The following is a 19,357-nucleotide window of genomic DNA, read 5'->3' as shown; positions in this document are numbered from 1 at the left end:
CTTTCATGCTTTGCGCTCAGTCGTTTTTTTAGACCTTAAAAAGGCAAAGAGAGACTTGAACCTTATTTCTACCATAGAAATCTGGATTTCAGAGCAAACGTATGCATCCTCACTAGACCGTGGAACTTGGGGTTTTCAAGTGGTAGAGTAAAAAGACTAAAGTAGTGTAAGGGACAAAGTGCACTTCACGTCTGGTTCTTTGAATTTTGTTGCCGTCGTCCTTGCTTTAGTTGTGAATATGTGAATTAGAGGTGGTAATGAAAATCGATGCCTTGTAAAGGAATGCCCAACATTTTAAAAGGTACCCGTCCTCAAAGAATTTCGAGCATATTCCTTGATGTTAACGTTTGATCGAGGTCAAGCCGATGGAAATGGATGCGCAGTGGTGTGACTCAGATTTTTGCGGGTATGGTAAATGCAGGCATGATTGGACTTCTTCAATCCTGCAGCCAATTATTCCGTCACACCTTGAGTGGAAATTTTTTATGTACAAAGGGAGCGCGCAGGGGGGGAGGGGTAGAATGAGGAATGTACGAGGAATGCTGAATGAAAGTTGACCTCAGACCTCCTAAAGAAATGACTTCCCCGACTTCATTTCCGCTCCATCTTCTAATGTAAGGCTGAAGACGACGAAGTAGTGTAAGTTTAACAAATCATGCCTATTTTTCAATCATTCACATTTTATTCAAATTCTATAATTCCCAACAGTGATACAAGAAAATAGTAGACATCCTTCACGGCGCAGCATTAGTGTCGTGATATGGTGTCTTGTCCATTCTGTGGACAGAAATAATGTTCAGTAGGGGTATTAAAAGTGAAATAGTGCATAACAATACAACGTAAATAAGGCTTTCTTTATCAGGTGTGCAAGTATCCATACGGACACTTAGCTACAGGATGACATCACTAATAAAACACATAAACGCGAAGGGTTGTGAAGCGTTGCGTCAAGAGGTTAAAAAAACAACAACAAATATTTGCAGCCCTGTACTATACACAAGTGTTGTTTCAATGAACAAGGAAGATGTCCTTACCATTCAAACGACCGTTATTTGTACTCGGTGGGAGGCGGTCGCCAATTTGTTCGTTGCCTTGCACTCGTACGTGCCCGCATCATAGGACTGGGCACTAATTATCGAGTACTCCAGCCCGATCTGCCTCATGTCGAGGTCGTAGAGGATCTCGGACTTTACTCGGGATGAGTCGGGTTGCAAATCTGGTTAGACACGAGACCCAGTTTATCATTTATTTATTTTATTTATGTTTATTTAATTTGTAACGGGGCATACTCTAAGATTTACATAAGCCGTTTTTATACCTTTTAAAAGTTCAGGTAACTTTATTAAAATAAAATTTAGCCTTGATATTTTTAAGATTTTTATATCATTTTTTTCTCAACGCTCTTCTAATAGCTATATCTCTGAAATTAGAACAATTCTTCAAAAAATGACAATAACTTGCCAGTCTTTAAGACATTCCCAAAAACCCTGTTTCTTTATTAAATATCGAACAAACAAATAAGAACATCAACGACCATGACAAGAAAGTGTCAACGACAAAAAGATATAGAGAATTAAACAATTATTATACAAATGTGGGCATTAAAAATAACATAAATTATCCATACTGTAACCATGACAACTTGACCTTACCTCCGACCTTAGTCCACGTGACTTGGGGCGCGGGTCGGCCGTCAGTGAAGCATTCTAGTCGAATGGTGGAGTTGTAGGCAGCAGTGAGGCTCGACATGGGGAATGTCTCCCCGATTCTTGCAGGGACTGAAGCGAAAAAGTACACCGAGTTTAGCAACACCTATTGTACGAGAAGGTGCTCGTATATATCGTAACAAAAGTACATTTCTTTCGTAGGGCTTCTTAAAGATTGTTATCATTATGTACATTATTTAATTTATAGTCACTCTATTATCAGCGTTATTTCGTACGCCAATGAAATGAAATTGATTTCCTTCTTCAACAGTCATGAAAAAACCATGCACATCAATATCATGGTAGCGTCTCCCCTCTCCAGTTTCACATACTGCTCCAGTAAACCCTAGTAGGCAGATATGCATCTTCATTTTTGTATCCTGCTCTGGTATAGCTTGAGTATCTGGCGATTTTATTCTAAATAAGCTACCGGTAAACTCAAGCGGAAAAATGAGCTTCCTCCTTTCCGCATCCGCCGAGAAACTCCAGTTTCACATCCCCGGGAGTTTAATATATCAAGAATCGTCAGTTTTACACTCAGTCCGATAGCCCCAGCATTCTCACCCATGCAGTCATCCAGTTTCACCTCCCGCCCTTATAGAGCCCAGCACACTCACCCTTGCAGTCATCCAGCCTCACATTCCGCCCTGATAAACCCCAGCACACTCACCCATGCAGTCATCCAGTCTCACCTCCCGCCCTGATAAACCCCAGCACACTCACCCTTGCAGTCATCCAGTCTCACATCCCGCCCTGATAAACCCCAGCACACTCACCCATGCAGTCATCCAGTCTCACCTCCCGCCCTGATAAACCCCAGCACACTCACCCTTGCAGTCATCCAGTCTCACATCCCGCCCTGATAAACCCCAGCACACTCACCCATGCAGTCATCCAGTCTCACCTCCGGCCCCGATAAACCCCAGCACACTCACCCTTGCAGTCAACCAGTCTCACCCCCCGCCCTGATAAACCCCAGCATACTCACCCATGCAGTCATCCAGTTTCACCTCCCGCCCTGATAAACCCCAGACACTCACCCATGCAGTCGTCCAGTGAGGTGCTGCCTGCTGCGGACTTGCTGCCCGGAGGACAGAACTCGCAGGAGGTCTGACCCAACAAAGGCTGGTACGTGTTGGGAGGGCACTGGCTACATGGGGAGATTGTTTCCTGAAGGCCATTATCGGAGAAATAACCCTTTGCGCATTGTGCTAAAAGAATATATAAGAACATTATCAGCTTATCAATATACATATACATCATATAATTCCCATTACCACCACACAACTTTATAACCATCGTCATCATCATAGAATCATCATCGTTATCATCATCCTCTTCCCCCTCCTTCTCCATCATCTTCCCAATCATAAGCAGCACCATATCATCAACAGCTCTTCATATCATCTTCATCAATAACAACAAACATGATAACAACACACAAATAACAAAAACAATAACAAAAACAATAACAATAATAATAATAATAATAATAATAATAATAATAATAATAATAATAATAATAATAATAATAATAATAATAATAATAATAATAATAATAATAATATAAAAATAAAATTGTAAAATCCCTTAGCAAAAACAACAAAATCGTGCACAAAAAAATTGGGAATAAAGCATAAAATTAACATAATTAACTTAACACATTGACCCCTCAACCGGCCTGTACCGGCTTTGGGAAGTACCCACAACCCAAAAAATTCATAAATTCAAAATAAACACAACAAGATGAAGATACTCAGGCATCGGTCTAAGGGATAAATGGTCTTGCAGATATGCATCCAACCAAGGTGTTGGCATCTACTCTTAAGCCAAATAATAGCACAGGTTCTTTGACAAATCTCAAATCGAACAAGGAGAGAAAAGCAGAATCACCCCTCTCAATAAAACGCTCAAAATACCACACAAGGGAGAGAGATCAGCAAACACAGCTCAAGACACAAATAGATACCTTTATTCTGATCCTTCAGGTAAATTTCCTTGGCCTCAAAACACAATGTCCATTCCTTGAAGGATTGTACAACCACGAAAATATCTTTACGTATTTCAAAGCATTCTGGGAGATCCAGGGGAAAATTCACGAGGGGAGGGCCAGTCAACACCCCTCTCCCCAAAGTCAGATGGTTTTTTATAAGTCTTTTCACCCCGAAGCCAAACAAATCAATTCCAGGTCATACAGACCCAGAATAGCAGTGTAAACAATTTTGGAATCAATTTGGTTTCAGAAAAGACAGCATTTAGGAGAGCTGTGGTGATTCATTAGAAAATTATTTTCTCATCCAGGCAAAGCCAAACAAGAAAAATCATCATGAATCCACCTTTGCTTGCAAATATCCATAAGCAAAACACTCAATTATGCCCCAAAAGACTTCATGATGTCCTGAGACACTCTCCTAATATGCTCATAGCTGTATTTTTGATGAAAAATACAAGCAACCATCAACTTGTGCTGGCTTCAGCACAACGACGAGGGATTAAAAGTGGGGACCGCAAAGCACTGTTGGAAAGCTTGGATATCGCTGACTAGGTGCAGCTGTGTTTGACTTTGACGGGCTGTATAAAACTCAGAATAGGGGGGGGGGGATGTATCTGTTTTCAGTCTGTTTTTTGTAAATTCAGCTCCAAAAAAGCCAAGAGTCAATGGGTTAATTTATCGCGTGGTAGAAATGACTGTCGCAGACGGCTTTGATCTTTCGATTCCAGTACTGACACGTATCGATGCGTCGACCCGCCCACCAAGCCCCGTCATGACTTAGACGTGGCTCAATAATCAAGGACATACCGCTGTACACCACCGGCTTTTCACGATTCATCCATATCTTACTTTGTATTCATGCGTATCGTAGGGGGAAGATCACAGTACTACTTACGCAGGCAATCAGTGGCGTCCTTGGAGCGCGTGCTCTTTGTAAAGAATCCGTTGTTGCAAGGTTGACACTCAGTCATACCCTCAGTATCTTGGTATGTTCCGACTCGGCAATCCTCACATTTCTGCGTGTTTTTGTTATGGAACGCTCCGCGCGGGCAGTTCACTAAAAACCGGAAAAATCATGATGATAACTTCCGCAGGAGGCGGCGACTAGATGGAATTTCCCCAAAAAAAAAACTTATACAGAAAATTTCTTGTAAAAATCACATAAATGTTACTTACAGCAATAGGTAGTATACGGAATTGAACCATCCTTGCATTTTCCATTTGCCATCGGCGATTTCTCTGTTGGGTAAAAAAGATAACGAAAGATGGGTGGAAAAACACGGGTATGCATGCTATGGATAATAAAGGAGATAAAGCGAAGGAAACCGGAATCTCGAATTTTTCTCGTATTCAGTCTCTAAATTCTTTGTTTGGTGATTACTTTAGGGGCTCTCTTAAGATTATAACCCACAGCAGTTGTTATTGAATCAGGTACACGTTCCCTCTCGAACCTGTGCAATCGGGTAGATACGTCAAGTGTGCGTAATTGCCAGGGCTGACGTAGCGCTTCCACTGGCCAGCTATGCAGTTAAACAGCGCCATCCCGTTATCAGCTGTCGCCGGCGGCTTAGGGTTGAAGTAGTATCCCATGTTACACATTAGCGAGACCATCATGACACCCATGTAATTGGCGCGGCCATTCTTGGGCTGGCCTAAGTTCACGCACACCATGCCTGAGGGAAAAAAGAATAAAGAAGTAAGGCGCACTACTGCTATGTCGAATATAATATTTGTTTGTATTGGATACATAAAAAGTTCGACGCGATGCCAGTCGTGATGCACTACACCGTTATCAAGCGTCGATCTTGATATGTCACAGAAACTCAATTTCAAGTCAACTATGAGTACTCGCAATCTATTATCAGCGCAACTCATCACGACGTCTGAATCAACGTTAAGCCTAAATTATTTGTGTCGATTCAAACAGAAATTTAAATTCGGCACAACAGGTTCGCGAGGAATGAATTTGGCTTTAGTGACAGCTATCGTGATTTGCACCCCCCTCTCTCTCTCTCTATATATATATATATATATATATAAAATTCAAGCCCTCCTCCCCCTAAGCCAATATTTTTTTCACGCCCCCCTTTTCTAACACAGCAAGCCAGCCAAGCCCTGGTCCCTAATGGCGGATGTAAAGTGGTTCCAAATTATCCAACGTACCTTCGACGGTGATGGTGAACGTGCACGTCTCAGTGTTACCAGAAGTGTCCGCGGCGATGTATTGCACCTTCAGTGATGTGTCCCGGTACATCTGGTGTCCAGGGCGCTTGCTCGCCATCACGCTAACCACACCCACATTGTCAGTGAAGGTAGGCTCCGTCCAGGTCACGGTAGCGAGAGCAACAGCCGTCTTGTGTGTAAAAGAGGCCGGGCAGTTGGTGGTGGAGGGTGGAGTAACATCTGTTAAGAAGAATAGACATAAGGAGGACTGCACCTGAAGGGACGTAAGGGAGACTGCGAGAGAGAGAATTATCAAATTCTAAGAAAAGACCATACGAAGGACGTGCATCGGAGAGGATTATCAAATTCTTAGAAAAGCCCATACGAAGGACGTGCGTGGGAGAGGATTCTCAAATTCTTAGAAAAGACCATACGAAGGACGTGCGTGGGAGATGATTATCAAATTCTTAGAAAAGCTCATACGAAGGACGTGCGTGGGAGAGGATTGGATAATGGAACTACATTTTGTGCTTTTTGGGGTCAGAGCTTTTCAAGAGATGGCGTGATTGGATAACTTTTGAGCAAATAAAACCGCTTCAAGGATTTTTAATGACGAAAGCCAGAAGGTGATAGCTGTTGGAAATCGTCATCGAGAGAGTAGCAGAATATTCAAAACGCAGTAAACAGCAACAACGTTGACGCTTCTTTTAAGAATTTATGATACATGTCACAAAAAAGCACAAGTAGTCCTCTCTTCACCAACTACAACTGGTCCAGCTTGAACTTATATTGAGGTTGGTCTTCATCATACCGTTAACAATAACGCAAAAGGACCAGGTTTCCGTTTACATACTGTCTTCATCATACCGTTAACAATGACGTAGAAGAAGCAAGACTGGGACACGCCGTCGGGGTTGGTCGCTGTCCACATGACCCGGGTCTTGCCGGCCGGGAAAGGGTAGTTCTCGTCCAGGTTACTGGGAAGCACGGTTAGCTGGTTCATGTTGGTACTTGGCTTCTTCCACTTGAAGCCCAGTGTGACTGTACTCGCGGTAGCCGGGAGATCGACGACAATGTCCGCAGGACACGAGATCCACGGCTTGTTGTAAACTGATAAAAGCACAAGTGTAAGCTAGTGTATCTCGCACAGAGAAGAAAAAAGTGGTTCTTAGTCATAAAGTGCAAATGAAAATAAGAAGTTATGGCATTCATTTCACGAATGAAAATATACATTATGTACATGAGCAATATTGGGAGGCTAGGGCATGGAAGGCAATGACGTGAGGGGCATTGAATGGGAATGTCTTCTGTTTATCCCCTTCCAACTGTACCTCCAGACCTATCTTAGCGCTCGTTTACCAAACAATATGATCATTCAAATTCATTGAATAGTAAAACTAGTAAGTATGAACACTAGACAATTTTGTTTTAACTGCTTGTTTTCTGTTTATTATAAAAGTCGAGTGAGTTTCCATCAAGTCCAAGCCAAAAGCTGTTTTAAGTGCGTGCTCACTTAGACAAGATTTAGCACTGCACGTGTCTATCGTGAACGAGCGCATAACCTTATGACAGGCGTAATACCTCTGACACAGGCGACAGGCGCAGGCTGAGACCAGACGGTGTTCTCGCAAGTAGTGTAGCGAGGTCCACGGAGCTCGTAACCTTGGTTACAGTAATACACACACCTCGTTCCGTACTCAACATCTTTCATAGAGCACGACCTGGGCATTACACCTCCTTGGGCGAGGTCGGACAGCACTGGACACATGACCGCTATACAGAGGTTACAGAATGGATAAAAAAAAGGACATTATTATTACATGACCGCTATACAGAGGTTACAGAATGGATCAAAATAAGGACATTATTATTACATGACCGCTATACAGAGGTTACAGAATGGATCAAAATAAGGACATTATTATTACATGACCGCTATACAGAGGTTACAGAATGGATCAAAATAAGGACATTATTATAACATGACCGCTATACAGAGGTTACAAGAATGGATCAAAATAAGGACATTATTATAACATGACCGCTATACAGAGGTTACAAGAAAGGATCAAAATAAGGACATTATTATAACATGACCGCTATACAGAGGTTACAAGAAAGGATCAAAATAAGGACATTATTATTACATGACCGCTATACAGAGGTTACAGAAAGGATCAAAATAAGGACATTATTATTACATGACCGCTATACAGAGGTTACAGAATGGATCAAAATAAGGACATTATTATTACATGACCGCTATACAGAGGTTACAGAATGGATCAAAATAAGGACATTATTATAACATGACCGCTATACAGAGGTTACAGAAAGGATCAAAATAAGGATATTATTATTACATGACCGCTATACAGATGTTACAGAATGGATCAAAATAAGGACATTATTATTACATGACCGCTATACAGAGGTTACAAGAAAAGATCAAAATAAGGATATTATTATTACATGACCGCTATACAGAGGTTACAGAATGGATCAAAATAAGGACATTATTATAACATGACCGCTATACAGAGGTTACAGAAAGGATCAAAATAAGGACATTATTATTACATGACCGCTATACAGAGGTTACAAGATGGATCAAAATAAGGACATTATTATTACATGACCGCTATACAGAGGTTACAAGAATGGATCAAAATAAGGACATTATTATAACATGACCGCTATACAGAGGTTACAGAATGGATCAAAATAAGGACATTATTATAACATGACCGCTATATAGAGGTTACAGAATGGATCAAAATAAGGACATTATTATTACATGACCGCTATACAGAGGTTTCAAGATGGATCAAAATAAGGACATTATTATTACATGACCGCTATACAGAGGTTACAAGAATGGATCAAAATAAGGACATTATTATTACATGACCGCTATACAGAGGTTACAGAAAAGATCAAAATAAGGACATTATTATAACATGACCGCTATACAGAGGTTACAGAATGGATCAAAATAAGGACATTATTATAACATGACCGCTTTACAGAGGTTACAGAATGGATCAAAATAAGGACATTATTATTACATGACCGCTATACAGAGGTTACAGAATGGATCAAAATAAGGACATTATTATTACATAACCGCTATACAGAGGTTACAGAATAGATCAAAATAAGGACATTGTTATTACATGACCGCTATACAGAGGTTACAGAATGGACAATAAACGTCCCGTAGAGACACTGCAAAGGCATAAAAAAATCCCTTTTCGTTCTTGCGGAGGTGGTTAGATTTTTATCAGAGAACTCCCTCCCTCCCTCCCCCCCCCCGGAAAAATTAGGTCTATTTTTTCGGATTTCGCACCCCCCCCCCCCCAAGAAAAATAAAAATAAAATCCTGGGTACGGGCCTTTATAGTACTTACATTTACGAGGTGGGGGGGATCTCATAGGGCATGGCGGATCCGGAAGCATTCCAGTGTTAGTACTGGTAGGGAGGGGGGGGGGGGGATGACGGATTCGAGAGTATTACACTACTAGTACTCACGTTTGCAGTAAGGAGTACGACCCTGCCATGTTCCGTCAAGCTTGCACGTGAGCGACCCGTCACCACCCGCAAGGTTGTAGCCGGTACGGCAGCCATACGCGCACATGGTGTTACGTCGGATGTTCTCCCGCTGATCAGTACAGAGAGACGGTGTGATGGAGCCACGGAACGGAGTCTCGAGAGCCGGGCAGTAGATTTCTTTGCGGGGAAAAGGAAAACAAGGCTTGTCAAGGGGGTGTGGTTGGTAACAGTAACAGAAATAACTACCACAAGTGTTAAGTTTATCGACGAACGTAAAATTTGACAAATAACAGCTATTCTTGTTGCATTGGATGTTAGCACTGCCAAATTTCAAAGTCCTTTTTTTTAACACATAGAACTTGGGAAACTTTTCAATAAGGAGTTTTCGGTTACGATTTCTCCCCTTATATTACTGACCGATGTTTTAACATTGTGGCTATGGTGTGAGAATTGGCTTAGATTTATATTTTATATATGAAGACTTGAGCAAAAACTTCACAAAAACTTTACTCAAGGTTTATCCCCTTATAATTTTGACGGCTATGTTTATACATCGTGCTTGTAGTGTGAATATTGGTGATGTCTTTGAGTATCGATAAGATTCTTGCCACTACCTACCTTCACAGCTCTTGTCGTCATCCATGAGTCGGTAACCAGGGTTACACGTGCAGTAGTAGCCGCCCTCGTAGTCTTTGCACGTGTGCTCGCAGCCGCCATTCTTGACGAGACACTCGTTTATGTCTGGGGTGGAACAAGGGTCAATTAATTCTTAGAACTGAAGAGAAAAGACTCGGAAAAGCAAGTTTTTATGTATGGAAATATTCTGAGACCATTGACTTAATGACGTGTATTGCGCTTGTTTTCCCCTAAGGCCTGGCGTGAAATGTCGCCTATACATGTCTCCTTTAGTCACCCAGAGAGAAATTGTAGCGCGCGCCAACTCTTTGAGCAGCGACAAAGAACGTAGTTGAGAAACCTTTTCGTGTCGCGCTCTACATGTTTTTTTTTTGCGGTGGCGAAACTTAGAAACATTTAGGAGACATGTCGCGCTCGACATGTCGCCACCCTTTACATTGTTTCTAGATAACAATGGTTACTTCAATATGACGATAACGAAAAGTAGAGGAGTTCTAATATTCATAGAAAACGTAGTATAACTTGAGTCAGGCAATTCCAATCGTTGTGACACCGTCGTTTTATTTTTGTTTTTAATAATACAGGCTCTCGTAATTTTGAAAACTTTTCCTGCACTGTTTGAGACTTTCAGAATACAATTAAGCTATTACTTTTTTGTAGGATGTATTGAACTTGACCGTGATCCAAGAGGATTCAGTTGGCTGGTTTGGGTTTAATTGCCTTCCAAAAACAATGCGTCACGTGAGTTGGATCAACAGAGGATCAACCGCTATTGACTTACTTTCGCAGCCATATCCTCCGGCTTTTAGTTTGTAGCCCTGGCGGCAGTCGCAGTTGAAACTGCCGTGGGTGTTTTCACAGATGTGCTCGCAGCCAGCATTTGCCACATTACACTCGTTCAGATCTGCAACGAGAATCAGTACATTACCATTTGGGCGTTTTCATTTTATTTCTATCAGCTTTGTCACACATTGAGGAGAGAAATACTCTCTACAGACAAACGCGTTGTTATAAAAACTTATGACCCATGATACGGCAAGGACAACAGAGCAACCGAAGCCTTCTCCCTCTTAAAAGCACCGCTCCCTTCCCTTGTAAACTATGTATAACTTAAACTGTTTCCAATTAAGTATAACTCCACTTATAATTGCTTGAAAGTACTTCGTATAATATTATAATAACACTGCACCACACAGGATTTGAACACTGTTTGTAATATATACACAGTACATACCCGCGTAAACGTATGAAAACACTGGATACACGGTGTATGTTTACACCGCCTGTGTAAACATACAGTACATACCCTCGCAAACGTATTTGGAGTTCTCTTTGAGCTGGTAACCGTTTCGACATGCGCAGTGATGACTTCCAGGAGTGTTGATACACTGACCGTGGAAGATGTCGCATCCACCGTTATTAACTTGACATTCGTCGATATCTGCGAAGAGAAGGAAACTGCATGGTTACGGCTTGAACACCACATCTTAAGGCTTTTTGGTAAGTAACAGTTCAACGAGAAAGCAATAAAACAGTTCATGGAGAAAGCGAATGCATAAGTTCGCATATGAGAAAATAATGAAAATAAGTGTGCTCCCGTATGGATGTATGGCTTAAAAAGATTAAAACGATTGATTATTAGTGATAATGCGGACGATTGTCTAAAACGTACCAATACACGTCCTGCCGTCGTAAGCCATCTTAAAACCAGGATAACATCCGCACTTCACTTTCAAGTTGCACAAGTTGTAGCAGACTTGCTCGCAGCCGCCATTATCCAGCTGGCATAGATCAGCCAACGGAGCTAGCGAGAAAGAAAAAATGACAAGAGGCTTATGAAAACGTGAAAAATCTCAGCCAACGGAGCTAGTGAGAAATGACAAGAAACTTGAGAATGTGAAAATGTCTAGATAGAAACCACAACAGTCGCAATAAAAATAATGTATCTTTAAGGCCTCTCGCAGGTAAGTGTTTAAAAAAATTCGTTCAAATTGAAACCCGCTTAGTAGCCACTTCAAAGCGTGCGATCGATCTGATCTTTGGCGAACAAAATCACAAAAGCTTCTAGTTTGCAAATCCTGAAATAAAAATTAGATATTCGAGGCGCGACGCACGTGTAAATGAAATCGCAGTTTTGGTTCGGTACAAAATGTAAAAAGCTGTAGCAAACCACTCCATTTTGTGTATATGAGGTCAGTTTAATTTGATGTCTTATATGACAAGCGGACAACCGAATCGATTCCTTGGAAAAATGGAAGAGTGAGTTGAGAGAAATTGACACCCGATTTTTTCGATAGTGGTGGGCGTATGATAAAAACCTGTTCTGGAGTATACGCTGACTTCGCAGAGTGTGAGTATTCCTTTGCCAATCATCTGGATGGCGATGTGTCTCCCGGGGATTGGCGGATTGCACTGCACTCTAAGTGCCTGTCCCTGACCTACAGTCCGCACGCGGTCATTGCAGGTCGGGTTGAGGCTTTGGTCCTGGTGGATACCTACTCGCACGTCAAAGTTCTTCAAGCGCTCAAAGTTGTTGTATCGGTTGACAATGAGGACATCTGGGGAATAATACAGATCATTATTTGAGTACTTCTTTACTTCTGTTAAAGTCACAAGTGAAGGGGAGGGAAAGTCTATTTGACACTAAGCTAATTGCCTTAATAAGAAATATCCATACTTTCGCCTTATTCTGCCTGAAGTGAAAATTCACAGGCCCGTGTAAAACCCTTATATGGCGCCTGCGTACTCATTAACATGAAAACAAAGCTTGTACAAGGAGTCGTGCGTCTTGGTGTGTACACTCGTGTCCGCGAATTTCAAACCCTAATGAGTGCTCTTTTCTATATCCCTGTGCGGCCATCATATAAACTGTCTATTTGCCATTTACCCGTGATAATGTGCTTTTGTCTAAATCCCTGTGGCCATCATATTCAAGTACTGTCTATTTGCCATTTACCCGTGATAATGTTCTCTTTTCTATATCCCTGTGCGGTCATCATATCTAAATACTGTCTATTTGCCATTTACCCGTGATAATGTTCTCTTTTCTATATCCCTGTGCGGCCATCATATCTAAACTGTCTATTTGCCATTTACCCGTGATAATGTTCTCTTTTCTATATCCCCGTGCGGTCATCATATCTAAATACTGTCTATTTGCCATTTACCCGTGATAATGTTCTCTTTTCTATATCCCTGTGCGGCCATCATATTTGAATACTGTCTATTTGCCATTTACCCGTGATAATGTTCTCTTTTATATATCCCTGTGAGACCATCATATCTAAATACTGTCTATTTGCCATTTACCCGTGATAATGTTCTCTTTCCTATATCCCTGTGCGGCCATCATATCTAAATACTGTTTATTTGCCATTTACTCGTGATAATGTTCTCTTTTCTATATCCCTGTGCGGCCATCATATCTAAATACTGTCTATTTGCCATTTACCCGTGATAATGTTCTCTTTTCTATATTCCTGTGCGGCCATCATATTCAAGTACTGTCTATTTGCACTTTACCCGTGATAATGTGCTCTCGTCCCAAGTCCACTCTCCACCACGGGTTGTTCTCATTCTCGGTGTGCGTACAAGACTTGGTGTCATACGAGCTGCTGTAGTTCTCGTCCACTGCGCGTTCAGCATGACCGTTGTACGCGGTACTCGACTGCTCCGCTGACTTCTTGTGTGCCAAATCTGGAGAGAATCAGTATGAACTTTACTATGGAATACTTTTATTTCCCCACACACAAATTACAACCAATCGAGCTAACAAATCGTTAAATATAAAATTTGCTTACAACACGGTTTATCGCTTCTCGCCCTTCCTTCCTCAACACACCCAAAACGACTTCTTTTTTGCCAAAATATAATGAAAACACGACGAACTACCACTCCTGGCGAACTGGTGTATATAGAAGATATTTTTTTTATAATCTGATATCTGTTTTTGTATAGGGAAGTACTCTTGGCGAACTGGTGTATATCGTATATCTGTTATCTGTTTTTGTATCGGGACTTACTCTTGGCGAACATGCCGTACTGTATATCGTATATATTTTGTTATCTATATTTTTATATTGACTTCAGGCCTGTCTACACGAGCAAATTTTATGTGGCAAATGTGTATGTGGCAATTTTTATTTACTCGTGTAGATGATCAAATTTGGCAAATTTTTATGTGGCAAATGCATTTGTCGAAAAGCCAACACGTTTGCTTTTTTTTGGCAAATAAAGATTGTCAAATATCGAAATTGGTCCGTGAGGACAAGACGCCACATTAAATGTGGCAAATATTTTGAATTCAGTAGACCCAAGTCTCCACCATTTGCGCATCCAACATGGCGGCCACCACAAAGGATGGACAGAGAAACTTGTTTCCTTCTTATTGTTAGAGAAAATTCGAGTCAGAAAAAGTTTGTGGAATAGCCGCAGTGATGTCTATAAAAACAAGATTAGTCGCTAGTCCCTTTGCTTCTCTTCGACTTTTCCAAGCCTTCACACAACATTTTCTCGTTTTTCTTCTTCTATCATCATAACAGCGGCTATTGCTGCAGCATTTTTTCTCATTCGTCGTGTTCGTGTCATGGGCGCCATCTTTCTTTGTACCCTAGCCTTTATTTTGTATGTATCTCCGCTGTACAAAATCATTACTGAAGCAAACTGACAACAAATATTTGTCGATCATCTACACGAACAAATAAAAATTGCCACATAAATTTGCCACATAAAATTTGCTCGTGTAGACGGGCCTTTACTCTTGGCGAACTGGTGTATATAGCAAATATTTTGTTATCTGTTTTTGTATCGGGACTTACTCTTGGCGAACATGGCGTACTGTAATCGTATATATTTTGTTATCTATATTTTTATAGTGACTTACTCTTGGCGTACTGGTGTATATAGTAAATATTTTGTTATCTGTTTTTGGCTCAGTGTCAAATGGGGGGGATAATTATTTGTTGTTGCATATGACTTTCTGGCAGTGCCAAGGGGGCTTAAACCCCGTAAACCCTCCCCCAGATCCGCTACTGGAGCATGGTGTATTGCTATCTGTTTTTGGATCTCGACTTACTCTTGGCGAACTTGGTGCAAATGGTGTTGATGGGCTCGTCTTCCACCTCGAAGCGTTGGTCAAGACGAGGGTTACCGAAATCAGTGCATTTCTGCATCGTGACGTAAGGGTTAGCTAAAAAAAAAACACGTTATATAGGAACACAGCAGAGTTTATGCTAGATTGTGAATTTATCGCAGAATATATTTAGCGATTAGCCAAAAATTCTACCGATACATGAAAGCCAAGGCATTATTATCATACGCAAAGCATTATGGGAGGGATGATTTCATCAAAACAACCTATATGGAAAATAGCGATTAACAATATAGGATATTCCAATCTTTATGGTGCTAACGGCTATTGGCTCACAGAGGCGGTGACCATTTTATCCTAACAACCAATAAACACTTTTTTTAAATTTTGGTCTTAAATGCCCGCTAGTTATATTTAGAAAGAATGCCTTCCTTTGATTCTTCTCTCCCTAACACTAAAAACTTCTGGTAATGTACAGCACAGGTCATTCCTTTCTATCATATTATATTATAATATTTCATTGTAATATAACATATCACAGCTGCAGCAGACGTCGATTGACACGCCCCTACTTGCAATTTCCATAAAACTTTTAAAAACATTGGGGGGGGGGGGGGGATATGTGCCCCCAGTGCTTCATCCCCCTTTTCGGCCCTGCCTAGGTAGTAGACAGATAAAATTACTTGGGATGAAGTTGAAGATCAAATGCTCTTTGGAGAGGTCGGAGACGCTGTTCTCACATCTGCTGCTCAGCGCCATCTCCTCCCCGTTGTCTGGCTTCATTTTCTTGTATAAATAAACATTATGTGATTAACAAAGTGGATATGATAGTTATCATCATTATTATTGGCCCTAACTGTAATTGTAAGCTTATTAGAGGTGTTTAACTTTTTGCTTTTCTATGTACATTCAAAGAAAAAATACTTCAAATAAACTTGTTAACACTTCAAGCTCGGGAAATTTGACAATAAAACGCGGAATCCCTCGGGACCTTTGATGACCATACATGGGTGCAACAATTTTAGTATTTTTACTTTTTGCCGTAAACGACAACTGTAAATTATTTGTTTACTATGTAGTATTGCAGTAATTCGATGTAGACCAATTTTTGAAAGCATTAGCGAAATAAATCAATAATTCAATAAAGCACTGTATTATATTGTACAGTAGTATAATACTCAAGCGCTGGGAATATTAGCAACGTTATACGGTGATTTAGATCCTCGACGCCGGACGGAAAAATGATGCCGCCTCGCAAATGGCGCGCGCGCACAGTTCTTGTTGATTTCGACGCGACGCGAGAAATGTGTGCGCTTGGGCGAGGTGGCGTCCTTTTTTCATCAGCGTGCCGGCGTTCGTAGATCTAAAACACCGAAGTGCCTCCGAGCGGTTTGTTATATCTCTGTACTTACAGCGGATTTGGGGATGACGCACTTGCGGCTACCGACATGCTGCAAAGAACCTCCCTTGGTGAAGCTGAACTTGTGTCCGTTACAGCTAGAGTACAGACCGAGTAGGACACCATCCACGACCGACCCCGTGGGCCGCACACACTTGCCACTCGGAGTGTGCATAAGGTAGCCATTGTCAAGCTTGAATTCCAACCTTTTAAAGATGAGAACATATGAGTCTGAATTCCAACACGTGTATGTAGTTAGCGAATGTTGTTAGAATATATCAAGAATAAAGGCTTTTCACTTTACAAAGAAAAAAGTAAACAAATAAGGATAACAAAAAAAGAAACTCTGTTTTTTTTCAGTTCGTCTCAAAACACACTGGACATGCAGTCATCGCTCGCCTTGCTGACATCTAGCTCTTACGGACACCTTGTTATCACAGACACCTTATTACAGTCAATGCTGGCCTTACAAGTACTTAGCTCTTACGGACACCTTGTTATCACAGACACCATATTACAGTCAACGCTCACCTTACACAGACACCTATTTCGGGCACCTCGTTATTACGAACAAAACCCCGACAAGACTAAAATACAAGGAAGTAACTTTATATTACGGAAACTACATCAGGGCCCAGGCTTCCCAGGTTATTCAATCCATACTTAGATATTAACATGTACAAGAGCGCGATGGGGCTGCAGATTTACCTCTGTTCGCTGCAGCCATCATGGATAACGAGTTTGTCGCCCTCTGGGACAGAGTGGCCGCCGTGGTACGGGTGAATACACTTGAGCGATCCGAGATGAACCAGCGAGCCAGGTCCATTCAGGCTCACAGGAGCTGAACAAGGGGGAAAGTTGGTGAATATCTTACTCTCGTGAGGTCTGATCAGGAGGGAGGAAAAAAAGAGAGGGCGAGAGGGAGTAAGGAAGAGTATAAGGGACGAAAGAAGTAAAGACAGGAACAGTGAGGGAATAGGTGAGTAAGGAAAAGGTGAATAAAGAAATCAATTAATAAGGATAAAAGGAAGGACAAAATGAGTGAAGGAAAGATGAATAGATTGAATAAAGGAGCTAAGGAAAGGGGGAGAAAGAGGGAGAAACGAGCGAACCAAGAAGCGAGAAGTAATGGGGGAAGGAGGGAAGTAATGAAGTTGGGAATTAAGGAAGATCATACCTGCTTGCCAGCACAAATTGGCTCTGCGTCTTTTCACGGTCCTGACGATCAAATCACACTGGAAGTTCTGATCATCTCGACGCGGGTCACATTTCTTCTGCACCAGCTTGTTACCAGCAGACGCTCCATTCGTATCGATGCAATGTCCTGACCACACGTTCTATTGAACAACAACAAAAATGTGTCGCGCCGGGTCTACACCGGCAAAGCTTGATACAATATCCTGACCACACGTTCTAGAAAAAGACCCTTTGTCAAGCCTTATTTACACGACAAAAATTTGATACATTTCCCGGACCACACGTGAAGCCTGGTGACCATTATTAGGGGAATGCTTACCGAGAGTTGGCCCTTAATCGTGTAAGACCACACTTGGCGATCATCGGTTGAGTTACAGCCGGTGACCTTGACAGCAGCGTTTTCGTTCTTACTGTCGACAAACAAACAGCCTCCTTTCCTGTCATCTGTTGCGGCCTGCTGGTTCTCGATAGAGAATTGTTCTGTAATTTCAAACATATGTATCTGTTTTCTGAATTAAATTACCTTTTTCCCATACATTAATTAACCCACCTTTAAAGAAATCCTCAAAATAGCAATTCTCCTAAGAGGCAAATCCAAGAAGCCAAAAAAAAAATTAAATGCCCTGAGTGGAATTTGTAAGTAAATCTTTCCGTCTGGGGAGAGACGTGGGACGCCGAAGAAAAAATGTTCTCCCCCCCCCCCCCCTCAGAGTCTGTACTGGCCGCATAAATCATAAAAGTGACACACTACCACCTCTGTTATTTATGCTAGCTGCGTGGTAGCACGCCTTCGCCGTTATATTCCTCATTTTTTTTTCTTTTTTTCCGAAGGTTTATTTTTACGCGGAATGGGCGCGTACAAAAGGAATAAAGCTCCCCAACCTGATATAAGTACAAAGACAACAGACACGCTGTGGGAAAACTAGGTCGTCTGTGTAGAGGTTGTGGAAGCAGAAAATAATCAACACAAGTTTGAAAAAGGTTTGTACGCCTCTGAAATAGGTAATCGCTGGTTTTTGAAGCACCAGGTCTTTCTCGTAGCATAAGTCATTACCTGTCATTTCGAAGTCTGAGTACGGGTTGGGTTTATCATAGTAGTCTTTCTCCGTGTCAGTGCGACCATTAGGATTCATCTTATTCTTATAAAAACTGGTGGCAGCATCGGCACCGACTTTAAGACTACCGATCGGATCAAGAAGATTGAACGCTAGGCCCAGGAACATCCTCTTGCCAAATATGGTCAAGTCGACTCCCGCAGCAAACGTGTTCTTGTTTGCATCAAACGCATTCAGAGAGAATTGGAACATGATCCTGAGGAGTAGGAGTTGATAGGTAATTGGTTAGATGATGGAAAAAATGTTCATGGAAAAAAATAGGCCCGCGATGGGCGAGCATGTTGCTACTGAAAGAATAATTTACAGCAGCCTAGCCATTTAAACGGTTTTTAATCATAGTAATATTTAAAATGTGAGCTATAACGTGACTTTACTGAAAAGCTGTCGATAAGAAATAACTTTCCTATTAGCTAATAGTAAATCATGAGATCATTTATCAAGGGCAATAAAGAGGAGCTAGAATAAACAAACAAAAACACTGAGACAAATGCTGAGTGGAAGTCTTAC

General features: G+C 41.4%; 1 protein-coding gene and 1 long non-coding RNA gene across 3 annotated transcripts in view; both read right to left on the bottom strand.

Annotated features, from left to right (window-relative positions):
• Positions 1-662: 662 nt before the first annotated feature.
• The window catches only part of LOC5507741, a 38,111-nt gene continuing 19,416 nt past the window's right edge, over positions 663-19,357 (bottom strand). For both annotated transcript variants that reach the window (XM_048724651.1, XM_048724650.1), the window contains exons 22-45: positions 18,790-19,046; positions 18,055-18,215; positions 17,716-17,875; positions 17,247-17,379; positions 16,552-16,744; positions 15,823-15,925; positions 15,125-15,238; positions 13,573-13,746; positions 12,369-12,608; positions 11,723-11,854; positions 11,357-11,491; positions 10,832-10,954; positions 10,033-10,155; positions 9,394-9,591; positions 7,444-7,635; positions 6,730-6,972; positions 5,863-6,102; positions 5,151-5,372; positions 4,876-4,938; positions 4,595-4,756; positions 2,747-2,917; positions 1,653-1,778; positions 1,035-1,216; positions 663-777 (exon numbers count right to left, since the gene is read on the bottom strand). In XM_048724651.1, the coding sequence (XP_048580608.1) occupies positions 1,038-1,216; positions 1,653-1,778; positions 2,747-2,917; positions 4,595-4,756; positions 4,876-4,938; positions 5,151-5,372; positions 5,863-6,102; positions 6,730-6,972; positions 7,444-7,635; positions 9,394-9,591; positions 10,033-10,155; positions 10,832-10,954; positions 11,357-11,491; positions 11,723-11,854; positions 12,369-12,608; positions 13,573-13,746; positions 15,125-15,238; positions 15,823-15,925; positions 16,552-16,744; positions 17,247-17,379; positions 17,716-17,875; positions 18,055-18,215; positions 18,790-19,046 (3,844 nt within the window). In that variant the 3' untranslated portion in view covers positions 663-777; positions 1,035-1,037. The remainder of the gene's footprint in view (positions 778-1,034; positions 1,217-1,652; positions 1,779-2,746; positions 2,918-4,594; positions 4,757-4,875; positions 4,939-5,150; positions 5,373-5,862; positions 6,103-6,729; positions 6,973-7,443; positions 7,636-9,393; positions 9,592-10,032; positions 10,156-10,831; positions 10,955-11,356; positions 11,492-11,722; positions 11,855-12,368; positions 12,609-13,572; positions 13,747-15,124; positions 15,239-15,822; positions 15,926-16,551; positions 16,745-17,246; positions 17,380-17,715; positions 17,876-18,054; positions 18,216-18,789; positions 19,047-19,357) is intronic.
• Positions 15,530-15,793, bottom strand: LOC125561167. Its single transcript, XR_007307179.1, has 2 exons — positions 15,672-15,793; positions 15,530-15,633 (listed from the first exon to the last, which is right to left on the bottom strand). It is a non-coding gene; the product is annotated as an uncharacterized LOC125561167 (long non-coding RNA).

Source organism: Nematostella vectensis, chromosome 3 (assembly GCF_932526225.1).
Source record: "Nematostella vectensis chromosome 3, jaNemVect1.1, whole genome shotgun sequence".
In the NCBI taxonomy this organism is placed as follows: Eukaryota; Metazoa; Cnidaria; class Anthozoa; order Actiniaria; family Edwardsiidae; genus Nematostella; species Nematostella vectensis.
Note: the sequence above shows the minus strand (reverse complement) of the source record. Positions and strands in the feature narration are given on the sequence as shown.